Raw genomic sequence first — 18,741 nt, forward strand, 5'->3', positions numbered from 1 at the left:
TGCTCGCGTTGGCCATGCTGTCTCTGGCCGCTGCCTGTTGTGGCCGTTGTGGGCTGTGCCTGTCAGCTGTGTGGTGACGTGGCCCAGGCCTTCCCAGCTGGGGCTGATTTTGAGGTTGTGGACACCTGTGAGTTAATTGCTCTCCCTGTGTCAGGTGGTGTCCAACTGTGGGTCACTGCCTTCTCCAGGTTGCAAAGCATCCAAAAAAATTAGATTGTTTTTTACATATTAGAAAAAATTGAGTGTCAATCTAAGCAGTGCTAAATAAATCCTTTTTTTTTTTTTTTTTCCTGAAGTATTTGACCCTGAAATATTTATTTTTGCATGCCTGTAGCTCAGACAGGATGAGTCGTCTGTGCAGCAGTCCTCAAAGGGGCTGAGCCAGAATAGTTGTGCCGGGGTCGGGATAACTGCTCATACTTGGAAGTTTTGTGAACTTCTGCTATGAAGTAATTAGAAATTTTTTGCTGCTGCCTGTTAGTGATTAAGCTGAGACTGTGCCTCAGAGATTGTTTTAGAGATCTTTTGGAGAATTTTTAAAGGTGCAGCGTTCTCATACAACTTCTTCAGGGTTTTGGGTTTTTTTGTGTGTGTGTCAGCTATTACAACAGCACTGATCTTTGTCCTAGCCAGGAGCAGGGCCAGTTCCCTTGTCTGGGTTTATGATGTGTGAACCTCTCCTAGGTGGCTGTAGCCCAGTGCTTTGTAGGTGACAGGTATGGCTGTTGTCACAGCCTGGCTTTACTCAGCCTTCCCAGACCTATTCTGCCTTGCACTGCAAGTGACTTCAGAAGAAATAGTGGCTTTTGGTTACCTGGGAAGGAGTCTTTCATTTGCTGTCTGTTTTATTTGGATTTTTTTTAATTAATCAGATTCAGCCAGAGGAGAGAGACAGGAAGGCACAGGGGATACAAGAACCCTTGGGCAAATGGGAGACAGACAGTTCATCACATGTTTATTATATTGCTGAGATAAGGAAAAATGTCAAATAAAGAGGTGAAAGGTTTGGTCTGCAAAAACATTTGAATTATAGCATAATACCTAGCATTTACCATAATAGAGATGCTTTGGTCAATCTCACTCTTGGCAAAGCCTGCACCAGGAGCACAGCTGTTGCTGCTTAAATCAAGTGTGAAGACAACAGCAGAGAGATGAAAAGTACGCATTCAAATTTACCTCTGATGTTGGAAGCCACGACCCGTCAGACTCAGAAATTTGCAGCAGTTTAACATGTTTGTGAATGGCTTTTCAGGATGGCCTGGAAAAGCTCTGGGATGCTGCTCATGGGCTGTCACTGTATCACTTCCCTGTCCAGCTGTGTGCCTGCCTGGCTCTGCACCAGGTGGCTCTGCAAGCAGTGAGGAGTGGAAGCATGAATGGAACCTCACTGCCCTTGCCCAGCTGGGGAAGAAGCTTGCTGCCAGCACCAGCCCTTCTGAGGATGTTTGCAGATCTCTGCAAGTTGAGGCTACTGCTGCGTGCCACTGAAGGCGCCACAAGTCAGAGCAGTGTTTTCCACCTGGAAAAATCAGCTCCATGTAGGGACCATGCAGGAATCCTGGCCCAAAGAGCCAGGGCTCACAGCTGCAGATCCCACCATGACAAGGGCTGGTGGTGATGTTCTGCGGGTGGGTGCCTGGTACTCACTAGGCTGTGATACCAACCAGCCAACCCCAGTGGAAGAGTGCTGAGCAGCTCACCCTTCTCACGCAGTCACATTGCTGCTGTCATGGAAGGCAAAATCATGGGCTGCTTCTAGTGAATGGTGGCAAGCTACAGGGGCAGTCCCAGAGCTTCCTGCTGCCAGGGCTGTGGTTCTCAGAGGTTGTTGTTCTGGCTGTCCTTGTGCATGCCTCTGCACTTGGCCAGCGCTGCTTGCTGCTGGATCTCGTTGTGCTGGTGTCTCACCCTAGGGCAGAGCAGGAGGCAGAGCTGTTGGTGGGCCTGGGGATGCCTGCAGGCTGCCCATTCACACTGCCTGCCCCAGACCAGCTTCTCTAGGCACCTCCTTGCTGCTGGGGCAGCTGGCCCCAGAGACCTGGCCACGGCAGGGTTGTTATGGACAGGATGCCAGCCCGGCCTCAAACCAGCATTAGCAACGTCACTGCCCATCCCTGTTCACTGGCCAAAAGCTTTTACTCTGCAACAGGATTTGGTACGCTGCCTTTTTATCAGTACTTACTTTTCTCTGTTGAAAACAATGAAGTCCCTCTGGAGTGTCTCTAGATGCTTTTGAAGATGGCAGGCCTTTCACATTTGAATAGAAAAAGATGAAGAAAAATTGAATAAATTCACAGTTGGCACAAAAAGATGTTGCAAGGGCATTTTCAAGGAGATACAGCAATATCTTTAGCTCCAAAGCAACACCAGCACTGCAGTTGGGAGAATGGCATTACAACTCTCCTCACATAGAACTCAGTAGGTATACAGGCTTCAAATTATATGTTGGGTTTCCACAGGCATTTTTCTATTGCAGAAAAAGCTCAGAGTTCAGAAGCATAAAACTGCTCATGCAGCAAAGCCTTCCAGGGCTCAGGTGTACCCTAAGAGCTCCTGCACCGTGCAGGAGGGAGGCAACAGCTCAGGACCTGTATCATGCTATTTCTTGTGGAAGGTCTACATGAAAGAAGCCATTCAGGCTCAGGTCGCTTGTGTTAACTGCATAGCTGTATGCCCAAACAAATGTATGACTCTTGTCTCAACACTGCAATTTATCCAGACTCTTGCCATTGCGATGGAAAACAAGTGTTTGGCTCCAGTGCCAATGGAGGAGGCTGCAGGCTGGGAGTGCATGAGAAAGCCAAACCCTACGCAGGGCCAAGCCCTGAGAGCCCAATCCATCTTTAAGTTCTGAAGATGTTCAACAGCACATCTGACCTTTAAATTACTTTATTACAGAAATGTTCAATAGTGAACAATTATGGGGCATGAAAAATAATGAAGCTTTATGAAAGCCAAAGCGCTCCTTATGATCTACAGAGGAAATTCTGGCACTGTTGAAGCCAGTAGGAATTTTGACAAATATTCATGTGTAGGACAGTATCTCAAACTCAGGACCTGGCTAAGCTTGCCCTCTGATACCAGCTTGCATGTTCAAAGCACAGACTCTTCTTAGCTTACTGTTGGCCCTGGAAATGTTCTCTGGTTTTGCAGCACCTGAGACAGAATGAAAGAAAGAGTTCCTACCCAAAAAGGCTCTCCAGCATCATGAAACTTGCACAATGCTTCTGGAGTGTTTTGCATCTTAGAAACTCTTAATGCAATATTCACATGTTACCATTCCCTCTTTCTAGAGGATGTTTCAGAGGAAATAAAATAGAAAGGTTTCTGCTAATACAAAACAGTAACAGCCTAACTGGAGGTTTGGAAAAGCAATAGTGTGTGTTGGTTGATGCACTGTGAGGGGTGCAGCTGGGTGAGGGATGGGGGGATCTCTTGGGAATAAAGCTGGTCAGAAGGAAAAGAGACAGTCTGTCAAACAGGTTGCTGCAGTACTGCTAAGTGATAGTTGGCTTTCACACAGAATGAAAGCCTTCCTTCACCACACGCATGCACCTGCTTGCTCTTACCTGTGAGGAATTGCTTTTGTTGATGTCTTTCTCCTTCTTAGCCAGGCGCTTCTTCTTCTTGTGAAGAGGTTTGGACTCCAGGATCATCTCTTCAAGTTCAAAGGTTGGGTCACAGTTCAGTCTTCCTTTCTGGAGGGGAGAGAAAGGTTGCCTTAAGTGAGCAGTGCTGGTCATTAATTGGGCAGGTCTGGGATCTGGGTTTTGTAAAAAATGAACTAATTAGAACTGCACACATAGCTGGAACAGCTGCTGCACATCCGACATATTTCAGCACTTCCCTCAGCTGGGGGAGCGCTGTCAAGGTGTGTTTGCTCCCTTTACACTTACTACTTACATTTAACCCATTGGTTGCTTCAAAGTGACAGCCTCTGTTGAGGCCGTGCAGAATCCTGCATGATGAGTTTTGAAGCAATACACATACATCCACCACAGAAAGCCACTGACAGAGGGGAAATACGTGCAGTTAAATATTCATTCAGTTTAGCTCACCATTTGTTTGGTTGCAAGTGAAAAACGGCTGGAGCATCACTGCACAGAGCAGTCCTTGGATTATTTTCAAAGAGAGTTACGTTACCTCTGTGCTGCTTTAATTTGATTAAAAAAGAATCAGAAACCTGAATCTACCGTATTTGTTCTTTTCCTGTGAACAATGGATTTGTTAGGGAGAGTCACTTCAGGAAGAAACAGTTCTGTAATGGACAGTGATCTCCAGGCTGCTAACGAACCCTCTGCTCATTATTTTTTGCATTAGGAGTGCTGGTCCTAAACAGGGCTGCTAAAGAAGGTGGTTCATTGGAGGATGGCTCAAAACCAACAGCATCCTGTATTTTATCTGCAGTGCCAATGGTGCTCATGCCCTTAAGTCCAAGTGTGCGCACAGAAACTTTGAGATTATTATGAACAGAGTGGATCACCTTTGGGGCGCCCATTCCTTGCAGTCACCACCCATTAACCCTCATCAGACTCACCAGAAAGTGAAAATCGTGCTCTTGCCTGTCCTCCCCTGTGCTAAGGGCACCTACTGTTTTTATGGGAATGGTGAGATGTTCCCACTCTGATTTGGTTGAAGGGACAAGGACAGGATGCAGGCTGTGACGGGGACTGGGCACCTTAAGGACCTTTCAAACTTAACACTGCTCACCGTAGGAATGAATTCTGGCATTATCCTCTTCTGGAGAACAGCATTCCAGTTTACATCTGACAGATAGGGAAAGTCCTGGATATCTTTCAGCTGAGAAAAACGCTTGTCAGGATTTGTCTCGAGCAACTGTAGCAAGAGTGAAAGGAAAGAGGTTAGAATGAAAATGGTGTGCCTGCTCACTCTCCCACAGTCCTGCCCTCCCATCCTGACCACATGAAATTGCATAAATTTCATGGCATTGAGGGATTTCAATATTATCAGCATTTTTTTGCAAATCTTTTCATTATTGGAAAAAATCATAAAACGTTTATGCAAGTTTTTAGTCAAATTTGTGGACATGTGTATCAGAACTTCTAAGTTACATCACTCCAGAGAGACGAAGTTGTAGGAGAAACCCTGGAAGTGAACGCTGTGTCCTCAGCAGAGATCCATCCTGGGCTGCCAACATGAGCACCATCACCATCAGCCCAGAGAGCAGTGCCGTTGGCTGATGGCGACATTAACGAGCTCTGTCATTAAAAGCTGGCTGTTTGACATACAGCACTACCTGAAGGTCACCAGCACTGAGTCTGGATACAGTTTTCAGTGAATCTCCACCATTTCCCTCAAGAAATGTCAGTGGGGCGCAGTGGAAGTGGATCCCAGCCCCAACGTGCTCCAATGCCACAGCAGCCCTCACCTTTTTGATCAGCATCACCATTTCCTCAGACCAAGCAGCAGGGTACATCACTGTAGCAGTCTTAAATACGTGAGCAATTTCATGTGTGGAAGTGTTGGAGCGAATATGATACGGCCTCTGTGAAAAGTGCAACAAGGAAAGCATTTTAGTGTATCTTTTCAGCTCCTTCAGAAATCTTTTCAGAGCAAGGCGGCTCCAAACAAAATCTCTAAGCACATTCCCCAACCCCCCCACTGAAATCTCTGCCTGTCAGGTCTTGAGCTCATCTGAAATAAGCACAGTAATAATGCCAGAGGACAGCAATAATGGCTGGATGACAGATAGGAGCCATCAGTCAGTGTCCAGCTTTGTCTTCCTCAGCCTCGCCAGCGTTCCCAATGTTTCTGTAAGATGCCTCTGTGTTTTCAGTTCTTTGCTCATATTGGCTGTGACAGAAGGGAAATGGAGCGGGATTTTTCACGCCTCATGGAAAAGCGCCGTTCCAGCAAAGGCTGAGAGCCGCCGGTCCGGCACTGCAGGACGCTCTGCATGCGTGGCTGCACAGCAGTCGGGCACCCGACCCTGAGCTGCCAGGCTGCATGCGGGGAAATGGCCACCTCTCAGCCTCTGCATGGAGCAACCGCACTGCTGTGCTTGGATACTGCGTGCAATGGAAGAGTGCTGCTGGGAAGCATCTTTAACTCCCGGATTTCTACAGTGTGTGCATGGGGAGCTGCTACAAGTGCATTTAAACAACACGGACACGATGTCAGATGCAACTGCGTGCATGGTGCCACCGCACACAGACACCGAAGGCACCTCGAGGTCCGCCCAGTGCCACTGCTGTCAGAGCTGCCACTGCTCACCACTGTGCCGCGACCCCCCGAGTCCCTCACTATGTATCCACTGCTACCACCAAGTCAAAAATCCAATGCCATGGGCAGTCCTGCGATTAATTTAAATTTACAAATAGAAAACTCAGATTTATATTAATATTTTTACAGTTACCCATCAGTTCAGACTGACATCCCCTTAATGTGCGCTGTCAAGATTGCTCACCCTCTGTTTTTTACATTTTTGTGAAAAATACTTTTAGGCTCCCTGCAAAAATTGGCTGCAGCATTTTTTAAAGGTGTTTTGCCCTCCTTTACCAAACGTAGCCTTCAGCCTCTCAAGGTTTTCAATCGCCTTTAGCTTATAAGAATGTCATTCAAAAAATGGTATCCCACTTTTTACACAGCGCTTCCAAAGCACTGCTCTGATCAACTGCCTGCAAGTAAGGTCACCTGAGAAGCCCTCAGACAGAGCAAGGAGCTGCTGCGATGTGCTCTTCTGAATGGCAATGTGATCATAGCTGTGATCACAAAAGCTCTGATGAAGATTTGATTTCTGCTGCCCATGCTGTAAAAAACCTTAGGGCCTAAAATCTGTCTCAGAACTTTCCTCCCTGTTACAAAGCATCAGCCCCTCCAACAGCATGCTTAAGGAAAGAGAGGGACAGAGGCATCAGCGCTGTGTGCTCCGTACCCGGGCCCTGAGCAGCTCATAAGCAGTGATTCCAAGTGACCACCAGTCCACAGCAAAGGAATAGCCGATGGGTTTTGTAGAGTTAAACATCTCAGGTGCTGTGAAATACAGAAAAGAGATCATTCACATTGTTGCAATCCTGAGTTAAAAGCAGCAGTACAGAATGCTTGATGCAGTGACACAGAAAGCATCCCAGGGCACAAATCAGCAGATCACCTTGTAGCAGAAATGATGAGTTATGGGCTGAAGCAGTGATTGGGCACCTGGTGGGAAGGCAGGGCCAACCCAGGGGAGCTCAGCTATATGCAAGGTACTTGATGGAAGGGTTGGAGTCAGGATCCACCTCTTCCCAGCCCAGAGGTGAGGGTGTTTCTCTGGAGTTCCCTGCAAACCTGAGGTCTTCTAAAGGTAAGCAGCATTTTGTGTGTGTGTGTGTTGCATTTGGGCTTGTCCTCGTTTGCTGTAGTCAAAGACTTAGCTACTCTGCTATCAGTGCTCTCCATTGCGTTATAGCATTACACACCCATTTCTGCTTTTACTTTGGAACAAGGGTACATGGCTGGTCTATTGGCCCCTTACTAAGGGGTGCAGGGTGCTACACGAGCTTGAAGCATGGGCTTGCTTGCACCATTTCATTTTTCAGTCTTTGTTAGGTCACACAGTAGCTGTCTCAGAGCAGCCACCAATGTGATGTGAATGTCTATATGAGAAATATAATCCAAATTATTTGCATTACAGAATGCTTTATGTAACTCCCCAAACCATGTAGAGGCTCTCCAGGCTCACTTTCCCATATCACATAAAGCACCCAAAGTTCTGAGTTCTGGTGTGTTCAGGCAAGGAGAGGCACAATTTAACTGAGCAGAGTCTGAGAGCCACAACCTTTCAGGGCAGGTCAGCGATACGGAGTGGGCAGGGGCTGGAAGGCTCCTCCTCAGCCAATACATTTCCCTTCTAAGATGAAGGGAATAAAATACTGTAGTTATTTTCCTACAAGATGGGTAGGAAGAACTGCTCTGAATAAAATAAAACCAAACCCAAAGAGCAGCATTTTCCTTTTGTGCATTTGCTCCTCTTTACAGTGATTGCGCCAGGTGGTGTTGAGGTGGTCCTGATGAGAAGGAGCCTCCTTGTCCCCCTCCCCAGGGCCTGATGTCTGCAGAAGCTTTGGGAAGGGATTTGTGGGAGACTGCACTGGTTTGTGAGAGTTTTGTTTTTAGTGTTAGCTGTATAGAAAGACTTCTGGGTGCTTTTGCTTCACTCAGAAGTGTCACACTCCTGCTTTCTTAAATGCAAAGGCTTCTCTGTGTGACGTTTCCACCTGAGCTCCATTAGCATTCACCTGGCTTCTCTGTGGTTCATTTCCTGCATACTCCAGCCCTGATTTCTCCCACGTACATCAGTGGTATTCTGCTCTATCAGCTGTGCTTGTGTGATGAGGAACTGGAGTGATGTTTTACCATGGTTATCGATTCAGGTCTGTAAGATGGCAATTCAGGAGCACAGTGTTCATTGGCTCTTACCCATATACGGCTTTGTGCCAGCGATTGTGGTGACTTGAGTTTCTTTAGTCAGCATTGTGGCAATGTTGAAGTCGGTGATGTGCACGTGTCCTGGAAGGCAGAGATTGAAGTGTAAACAGATGTGCTTTAATTTCACAAAGAAATAACTTTCCATCAGAAGGTTATCAAAGTAAAGTATCCAATGGAAAGTAGTTTCCATGTGGAAATTTCTCATGCCAGAACTGATAGAAAGCATTTAGCATATAGGCTGCTTATAACTGTATCTTGTTAGAGGAAATAACCCTTATTTATCCTCTGGGAGTGAAATATCGGTGTTTTCATAGTTGTCACTGTGCACTATTTTCTGTCTTTGAATGTGCCTTGTGAGGTTTGTGAGCTCGTTTCAGTGGTGTTTGTTTTATCAAGGATTTCTTGGTGCTTTTGAGCATGGTTTCTGCTCAATGTGCTGCAATGTGTGCAACTATTGCCTGCAAACTGAGAAGGAAATGTGAAGATGAATGTGATAAGTAGGGATGAGAATAGAAGCACCTCCACGGGGCTTGTGGCTGATTGGTTACTTTTTCTTTTTTGACAAGTACTTAATTTATTACTCCTTATTCCTTGAGCTATCAGTGAGCAAACCCATGGAGTACAGCAGTGCAGGTAATCAATACGGGGCCGACTTCCCTGAAGTGAACTTCTTTGAACCTTAGAGGTTAACCTGGCCTAATTCTTCTGATTAAATGCTGGCTTCTTCCTGGTCTCGTGCATTTTCTTGTAAGGCAATGAACTACTTAATCTCTGACAGTGTTGGACTCATAATTAAATCCAGGGAACGCTGTGATGTTGTTTTGCAGACACTGCCACAGGGGGTGGCTGAATTGCTGTTGTTTTCTTAACCACAGAGATCAAATGGAAGTGGTTTTTACTGATGGAGGTACTGGGACAATATTCACTCGTGAATTTCAGCAGCTGGAAATTCATTGCTGCTTTACTTCATGAGTTAAAGTAGAATGTGATTGTCCTTATGGCTAAAAATCTGTACTTTGGCAGTGAACATATGCTGTCCTCTCTGGATGCCATAAAATATTGAAGCCAATCCTTACATTTGCACAGAAATACATTATGTATGAGCAGTGACCAAATTTGCCTGCTGCAAATATCTGATCTAGCTGGAGAAAACAAGGGAACAGAAGTACAGTTTGTTATTAGCTAAAAAATCCTGCATCACATCCCTGTTCTGCACGCAGCTTTCCAACAACACTGCATAGAGTGCAGGAGCTCTCTCTTCCCTGCCCTGAATCAGCCATGGTCAGAGCACAGCATGGGTGTGCAGGGCAGGCGGGCAGCCCACAGTACCATTGGTCTGGGATCATTCCTCAGCCACTGAACTTCCAGCCCCATATCAGCATCTGGAAAAGACAAACTCATCCTCTGGCCCCCTCCCATGAGTGGTTGTCTGGTGTTTCAGCGGCTTCGTTTTCAGTCAGATTCAGCAGAAGGTGCGCACTGCTCACAGGACAGCCTGTCTGCCAGTTGTCCAGTTCATTGGGTCAGACCTTTCTTCACTGCGTGCTCTGTGGGCTGTTAGTTCCACTGAGACACAAAACAGCTCCTTAACAGAGCTGTGGTGCTTCCAGGCTCCATTCTGAAGGAAGAAATGCAGAGGTCTTTCTGTGAGCCATGTGAACTGCTGGAAGACCCTGGGTGAGAGGCAAAGAATCTCTCGCATGCTGCAAGTTTGGAGCACGTCCCTCCTTGCTGCTGTCAGTGCTGTACAACATCAGTCAGGTCCTTGCTTCCTCCCTTCCTGTGAAGGAGTTGTGATCAGATCGCTGGGGAGTGCTTGGAAGGAAAGGATGATACAGGATTTTCTTGTCTTGAGATGTCCTCTACGTCCTTGTATTCTTTTCTTTTATCTCTCATTCCACTGTGTGGGGAGGTGTTTTGATAAATGTAAATCAGAGATTTAGTAAGAATTTGCTATTCCAAGCACAAATGTGCCCTTCTCTGGATGCATCCTTTCAGTGATTCACTTCAAACAAACCACAAGTTTTTAAATGTTCCCACTTGGGAGCACATCAAACAATGGCATAGACAACAGGAAGGAGCTCTGTGCAGTGGGACTTCATGGAATGTAGTTGTGTTGAACTGCAGCTGTACAGGGCAGAGTGGTCAGGTTGAGCAGACATAGCTGTTGGTGGACAGGAGGAGAGCACTGTGTGCTGCTGCGGAGTTTTCAAGTCAGACTCCAAGGCCTGTGTTCTCCTGATAGTTCAGCATCTCTAATTGCAGCTGGTGTCTGAGCAGCACAGCCAGAGCTGCACTCTGAGCACGTGTCCTTCCCCACATCTCCTCGTCTGCTGGGAAGTGGCACTTCCAAATCAAATCTTGGGTTCTGAGAGTGCAGCGCTCCCCTGTGAGTATTGCATGCAGAGCGGAGAAGGACTTTGTGCTCTGTGGTGAGCAAAGAATTTTGCTGTTAAATGCAGCACTTCTGTTACTACATAATCCCTTTACCTTTCCAGAACACCTCTGAAGGAGGAAGGAAGAGAAAAACAAAGGCTTCTCTCAATTCAGCTAAGATTGTTTTAAAGAATATTAAGCACATCAGGTATGTTGGTAACAATTTGCAGCAGGTGATACATGTCAGTGCATAGTATCACGAGGCAGTGCACCATCAGCAATCTGAACCAGACTCCTCCACACAGCCAGAGATGTGCCAGGGCTCCTCTGACCTGCCAGGCATTGGCACCAAAGCTGCACTGAGCTTTGCAACAGGCAAAACTGCATTTCTGTGCTGAACTACAGGAGGGTGATGGGTGACAACAGAAGGTGGCACATTACTGCTGAAGGGCTGAGCTGGGAGCATGGGGATAATGGGGGCAAAAGGCTGCAGCTGGACTGCTGAAGGTTTCTAGGTGCCTCATGTTTGGAGAGACCTGATCTCAGTGAAGAACCATGGTTAGTAAACAGCGTGCATTTTTTGATAACAGCACAGAATGCCTGGTGAAGGAGGAGGGAGAATGAGGTTCTTCAGCTTTGTTCCATAAGTAAGAACAAGCAGAATCTGTGAGGCTAGATGGAGATAAATGTGCCCTAATAATATATACACAGGGGACAGAAAAATCTGTTTCCCCTTACAGTTTTCTATATGCACAAGAGGATGCATTTTTAGCTGAAGATGCAAGAGGAAAAGAAATAGAAGCATGGCCATAAGGACACTGAAGCCAAGGGCACGATCACCAGAAATAACTCTGAAACCTCTACAGCAGACACTTAAAACACCACAGTGATAGAGAACAGGCTCAAAAATCATCCCAAATTGCAGTCATAATGGAGGTCTGCAGGTGATCTGTAATGGAAGCCTGTAGGTGCCACTCTGCGGAGCTGCAGAGTCGCACAGTGCCTTCCTGCCCTGCCTTCCTCTATACAAGGATGCTGACCTACATTCCTGTGGTCCTGCAGTGCCTGGAGTCACAGCGCTGCTCGGAGAGTAGCCCTGGGCATCTGGCCCTGTGTGGGCACTGCGTGGCTGGGCAGTGCTGGTCCCCTGTTTGCTGTGCTGCAGTTCCTCCATAAATAAACTGGTGCTTTGAAAGCGGAGGCCATGGGCAGACTGGGAGCCTGGGCTTGGATGCAGGGGAGCCTGGTTATGTGCAAGAACAGCAGTGATTCTTCAGGATGTCAGCATCAGTGTTGAAACCTCTGCAGTGATAACGCACTCAGATACGCCTTGCTCCTTTGCTGGCACTTGCTCTTGAAATAGCTTTATTGGAGCTGTTAATGAAGATTTCTCACAAGACACTATATGTATTTCCAGAAAATATTGAAATACTAATTTCTTTTTTAATGACTTAAAAGCTGATCGGTGTCAGAACAGCTCTTCACTGGAGCAACTTTGCCAGGGTAAAACCAAGTGTATTCAGTGATGGAACAGGACTATAGTTAGGAAAATGTATAGCTCTCTCTCTATGTAGTGCATCCAGGCCTAAGTCCTCTTCAGAGCTTCCTCCCCAAGATAAAAGCTCAAGAAAGAAGAAATATGTGAATGAAGATGTTCTGTGCAACTGTAACACATTCTGTTTATGCGCATAAGTTACAACTGCAACTGTGCTTACACTTCTGCTCAGATTACTACATTTTGGGTATATTGAAAGCAACTGCAGAGGCTTTAAAATGAGAACTGCTTGGAAGCTGAGTCCAAACAGCACAGAATACATCTGACCTGCAACGCCCTCCAGAAATGCCACTGAATCAGTCTACAGCAGGGTTGATTAAACACCAATATAACCCCAGGAAATTGCCCACCAATGTGGGATACACAGTGCACTGAACGCACCCAGTGCTGCTCCTCTAAAAGAAGTCATCATCATCCCAAGCACGCAAGGGCAGTAATTCTCCAGACTGCTTGTGGACCAGAAAAGAAAGCAACACAAAGTGAGGAAAGCTGTGAGCACTGAAAACTCAGCACAGGTTTACTATTTCTGTCCCTGCTTTTATACATATGAATGACTAGGGGGTAAGCGGCACTTACCGTGCTCGTCCAGCAAGATGTTGTCAGGCTTGATGTCCCTAAGAGAGAAGGAAACAGCCATTCAGCTGGGGATGTGGCGTGAAGCAACGCTGCGGGAGATTTCTGAGTAACCAAGCTGTAGGCTGTAGAGGGAATTACACCTCAGAAAAATCTTTTGTTGGAGTTCTTCAGCTCTGATGTTTCTGCAGGGTTTGATTTCAGCACAGGAGAACAGCTTCTCAAGCAGCAAAAGCAGAAATAGAGGTAGAGATGTGACTGCCAGGGCCAGCAGCACCCGGATACTCCAGCCACAGTGTCAAAAGCTGCTTTTTACCTTTTTAGTTACTTCATGCTCTGTCTCAGTATAATACTCTATGGAAGTTGTTTGCCGTTTACCCAGTAAAAATCACATGTTGGAGTGAAGCAGACAAATGGCGTCCATTGTTGCTCTTATTCTTTTGGCATCACTGGAGCCATTCAGCTGCAGGTGGAACATCAGAGTGGCACAACAAGGAAAGTGTTTGTGTGCCTTAATGGCACACAATGGAGTTTCTGCAATGAGGGACAAAAGGTGCAAAAGCAGGAAGGCTCTCTAAAAAAAGTGTGCTTTGTATTACAGGAATAAAAATTACAAAATCAGAATTGCATTCATTTAAATGCTTGCCAAATTTCTACCTTTGGCTTTTAATGTGTAGACCCTACAGAAAGTAGAACAGATGTTCTGATGCTCTGATTAGGATTTTATTGATTAATGCTTTCATTTTCTTCAGAAGGATAAAAGTCACCCATGCTGCTGCTTATAAACTTCTTTCCTCCAGGCTACTGAGAAATTGACACAGCAGGGAAATTCATCACCACTGCATCTGATGCATCTCAGTTACCAGCTGTGGGCACACTAACAAATACCTCACCCTTGGGGTAACAGCAGGGAGCGTGAGGGGCATCAAAGGTTGGAGAAGAAAAATGCAAAGTGAGGAGAAAAAGGATGAACAAAATACGGCTTGTGCTCTACAGCACAAAGTGACAATGATTGTAATAACAAATTGTGAAAACAGCCCCATCCCGTAAGGGAGAAATGGAAGGAATAACCTTAACAGGAACCCGTTCCTCTGTGGAAGTGCTGCAGAGAACCCCGCTTCCAGTCCATGAGAATGTGGCCTGCTTTCTCTGTCTGCTACTAAGAGAACAGTGAATGGAAATGAGTAAATGTCATTTATTTTGATTAGAGGGAGCTGCGGATGCCTGGCTGAGCTCATCCCTGCCGTGAGCTCTGGAAACAAACAGGTTCCTGCAGGCTTTGTTCCTGAACAAAAGAGCAACAAACCCCTGTAGCAAAGCTGTAATAAAAGGCGTTCCATTGAAGGGAGATGTACACCTGATACACCTCCTGAGTGCGCCTGAATGGCTTTACAAGGTATTAGCTGCTCTTAATGACCTAATTACACCAGCACCCATTGCCTGCTCTCGCACTGAGCCAGCACAGCTCTGGGCACTGTGGGAGGTGCGGAGTGGGGGCAGCACATCGATGCCCTGGGTGTGCAGATGCTGCACAGGGCACGGTGAGGAGGGAGCAGCTTTCAGCCTTTACAACTGCAAAAGGTACACTTTTACCTCACCTGGCCATCTGTGATCCAGGAGAGAACATATATCTGATTACCACATAGCAGCTTTCAGTCCTCTGCAGTCCTGCTCCTCCTGGGCTGAGCACAGACCTTTCCTAGCCTGAAAAGGTTAACAACCATTTCCTACCTTTCTGTGTACAGAGAGAAATAACTGAAGCCATCGCTCTGCTGTCTGCACACAGCACTGTTCAGACAATGTGAACAGTTGTTTGCATCTCTCCTGCCACTCCCAGCCATTCCCAGCTGTGGATGTTGCACTCCTCAGCTGAGTCCCTTTACCTGATCCTGTCCCGCTGAGATACAGCGTTTATTAAATCTCTTGCAAATTTTGCAGCTCGCTGTACATTTCATGGAACCATTGTACTGTGATACTGTACTGCATACAGCTGCTTGAAATACGCCTTGTGGATCAGACCCAGCCTTTGGGGACCTGTCCTTGGACACATGTGCACTCCACCTCCACAATCCAACCTGTGTTTGCAGAGAACCCTCTGGGAAATCACAGCAGCTTTGCCCCCAGGCTCTTCCCTGCGTATCTGCAACTGGAGTGGGTGCTGGGGCACTGCACAGCTATGCTGGCATCCCTATGCCCAGAACAGGGACCATCAATTCCCAGTTACCTCTCACCTTTACCAGGTGCAGTTTGTTTCCTGAACAGGCTTTTCCTTAGATCATAAATTGTGCAGCTCTTCCTGCCCACAAGCCCTGGAAATGCCACTGATTGCAACACATTTCTGGTAGAGAAGATTTCCTCCTTGTGCTTCTCTTGTACCCATGTCTGACACGATTTATTTAGACCAAGCCTGCAGCACAAAGATTTGCTCCTGGCTGCCCAGGACAAAGGCAGCTCAGTGTGCGCTTCCCAATGTTTAATTCATGCTCATCCATTATTAGGTGACTCAGGCAGGTGTGGGGTGGAGGCACAGCTCAGTGCCCGCTGTCTCCCCGCTGCACACAGTGCTGGAGCAGAGCAGGGTGCCGGCTGCTTGCCAAGGTCAGGGTACTGTGGGGCAGAAATCTATGCAGGTATTCATACAAACAAAGAAGGACTCATGAAAACAATCCAAGAGGGATGAAAAATAAGACTCTGAGAAACTGGCAGCTGTATGTAAGGAAGCCTGTCTCATAAGAAAGAAGAGCAAAATCTTTTTGGTCCGCTGGGGTTCTCTGCAAATGAGGAGGGCCCACCGGAGCATGGAGGCAACCTTTCTGCTTTCACACATCAGGAATGGCAGGTGTATGCTCCTGGACAGAAGCAAGTGCTCATCAGCCTTGAATAGTGCATTCCTTCTTTTGCTAACCACCAGGATCATGTCAACCCTAAATTTGTGCCATGCTTTATTTTTTACACCTCACAAGAATGCTGTCTCTGGGATTATAAATGTGATAATTTTCTGCCCTTGCCCTGTTTTTTAACCCATTCTAACTCCATCCCTGCTGATGCCCTAGTTAGCCAACGCTGAGCCAAAAGTCTTGGACCTCTGAGGTCTACATCACTTAATAAATCAGGAATGGGAAATGTCACACGAGAGAAATGCTTTTCTCTGAAAAATGTACACCGTTTTACACAAAAGCCAATGTACGTGGGGTAGTTTGTTTAGCTCTGAAGGTTCTGCTTGTCCTGTCAAATCATGGAGGAAAAATCAGCCCCTTCTGCAGCCCACGAATTCCATCCACCTATGGAGGACCCAGCTGACCTGTGGATGATGTGTCTGCTCTGGAGGTAGTCGAGGGCCAACACCAGCTCACAGATGAACAGTTTCACAGTGCCTTCCTGGAATCGCACGTTCTGTTGGAGGTGGTACCGCAGGTCCCCTCCGAGCAGCAAGTCTACCACCATGAACATGTCCTCTTCGTCTTGGAATGAGTACCTGCCACGGCATAAACATGCTCAGAGGTTTCTCTAGCTAACAACAGACTTACCAGAGAGCAAAGGAGAAATGCCTTACCAGAGATTAACCAGGAAGGGGTGTTCCAGGCCTTGCATGATCTGCAACTCCTTAAAGACATTCCTCACTTCATTACGCTCCACACACTTCTGCTTGTTCATGTATTTCATGGCATACATTTTCTTGGTGTCATTCTTTTGTACAACACAGACCTAAACGAGTAAATGAGTGATCCATCAGAGATGATTTGCCAACAAATCAACACAGATGAAGCATGGCCTCTGGGTGTCTTTCACAGAGCCCCTCAGCCAAGTCCAGCTCCATGTGCTGCTCTGCAGCTCAGACATTGCCACTGAGTACCTCAGCGAACACCTCATCCCATGTTCTCCCAAAGGACAGTTTTTGCTGTGGGAGGATGAGGGGAAGGAACGTATCAGTGAAAAACTGAGTCTGTGAGTGTGCAAAACCAAATATTTAGGGTTCTTCCTCCTTTCTCTCTCCAGATTTCTTTCCATGACAGTTTGAGGATGAATTTGCAAAGTTTTGATCAACCTTTTTTGTTTTTCCACCCACAAGTCTTTCTCTCACTCTGTACATGAGGCACATCTCAGTTATGGGATCTGTGTGCCCTCATGAAAAGGGAAATGACCTTTGAAATTTCTGCTAACATCTAAAACCATGAAATTTCATAACAATAAAAATAAAACTGATGTGACTGTAATGTGATGCTTAATAACAAACACTGTTCCACAGACAGATGTTCCCTTAAAAAGATGCCGCCAAGGCTTTTATGTGGGCGTAGCCCTTTGCTAAATACGTATCATGATATTCAGTGTTTTGCTGCAGAAACTTGGGAGATGTTTATCCAGAAACACAGACAATTCAGGCCGTTTGATTTATCACTGTTTAACCTCCTGTAATATCGTTTGTGGTTATGGAGTGGATGAAGAATTGGCTCTGATTCTTTCTTGACCAGCTTGATGAGCTGATGCTCAGTAGATCTCACTGACAGTGCAGCATTTTTTCTTCTCTTTGCTCTCATTAAAGCCTCTCTAATTTCCCCCTCTCTCCGTTGTTTCCAGCTTTCCCAATGCTGATTTACTCACACACTACTTACTTTTCCAAAGCTGCCCTTCCCAATCGCTCGCAGTATCTCAAAATGGTCGAAGGTGACTGCAAGAAACAGCAAACATTCAAATGCAAAATGGCTGAGCAGCAGTTGGATGAAGTTATTTCTAATTCTTCACAAGAGAAAAAAACCTGAAGTGTTCTCCAGCATCTTCCTGTTGTTTTTGAAGACACGGGGTTGTTTAAAATTTGGGGTTTAGCAGATTTTTCTTTCCAGCCCATCTGCCCATTCAAAGGACAGCACCTGCACAGGTCACTGTGTCGCTCCAGAGAGCATTTATTCCTCAGCCGTAGGAGCTGATACGGCACAAAGCGCCTTGAACCAGGCAGGACTCAGCAGAGGGAGCAGACAACGAAAATCAGATTAGTTTCCATCTCACAGCCTGGACACAGCACCCCGAGGAAGGTGGTCAGGAAAGAGAGAAGTGTCAGCCACCTGAGTTAGCACAAGAAGTATTCATGAAAGAAGATGCCAGTATTCGACATTGGATGTGCCAGGAATGAGATCTCCAGGAAGGTCTCACACCACTGATGTTTTTTCTCCCTCGTGTCTCTATCAGCTGTGCCAGTAAACTTCAGTACAGAGGAATCCTGATCAGATCTGCCCTAACTGCCCTTCCCCACATGTGTAGCACTCAGCATTTCGTTGGGCCTGATAAACATCACACATTTTCTATGAAGCATTGGAACAAACTGAGAATTTCACTCGGGAAGAATTTCGACTGTTCATTTTTAACAATTCAAGATTGATCAGTATTTGATTGGCATTCTTCTCTGTGTAAGAACAGTTTATAAGTCATCTAAGTTCTCATCTTTTGTTTGTATTTTATTTGTATTATCTATGCACTTTGTTACTGTACTCATGGGAAAGCCCATATGGAATTAATGAGCTCAGTCATGCAGCAGGAACTGTATTTATGGAATGATCCTTAAGTGCCACCTCTACCATTTGGCAGCAGCAAAACCAGCCTGCGTGGCTGCTCTCAGTGCCCCTCCTGCTGGGGCTGTCGGCCCAGCTCTGCAGCAGTTCTCCCACTGAACCTAAAGCTCTGAAGGACACACATTGCCGGGCTCTTCTGCTACTCCTCGTCCCACTCCTTGAGCTGTGCTCCAAACAAACCTTCCTTCCTGCAGAACAGCAGTTTCTTCCCTGCTCTCAGACTGCCTGGCAGCGTCCCCGGGCGTCTCA

At 46.4% G+C, this 18,741-nt stretch overlaps 1 protein-coding gene across 1 annotated transcript in view; it reads right to left on the bottom strand.

The window, feature by feature from the left end:
- Nucleotides 1-807: 807 nt before the first annotated feature.
- Nucleotides 808-18,741, bottom strand: part of STK32A (serine/threonine kinase 32A) — an 18,260-nt gene continuing 326 nt past the window's right edge. The window contains exons 2-12 of the mRNA XM_042881797.1: nt 17,542-17,597; nt 16,485-16,636; nt 16,233-16,406; nt 12,935-12,972; nt 8,419-8,508; nt 6,896-6,993; nt 5,390-5,506; nt 4,711-4,836; nt 3,570-3,698; nt 2,183-2,247; nt 808-1,909 (exon numbers count right to left, since the gene is read on the bottom strand). Of these exons, the coding sequence (XP_042737731.1) occupies nt 1,819-1,909; nt 2,183-2,247; nt 3,570-3,698; nt 4,711-4,836; nt 5,390-5,506; nt 6,896-6,993; nt 8,419-8,508; nt 12,935-12,972; nt 16,233-16,406; nt 16,485-16,636; nt 17,542-17,597 (1,136 nt within the window). The 3' untranslated portion in view covers nt 808-1,818. The remainder of the gene's footprint in view (nt 1,910-2,182; nt 2,248-3,569; nt 3,699-4,710; nt 4,837-5,389; nt 5,507-6,895; nt 6,994-8,418; nt 8,509-12,934; nt 12,973-16,232; nt 16,407-16,484; nt 16,637-17,541; nt 17,598-18,741) is intronic.

The sequence above is a fragment of the Lagopus leucura genome, unplaced genomic scaffold (assembly GCF_019238085.1).
Source record: "Lagopus leucura isolate 7727_CA_CO unplaced genomic scaffold, USGS_WTPT01 Super-Scaffold_100030, whole genome shotgun sequence".
Taxonomy (NCBI): Eukaryota; Metazoa; Chordata; class Aves; order Galliformes; family Phasianidae; genus Lagopus; species Lagopus leucura.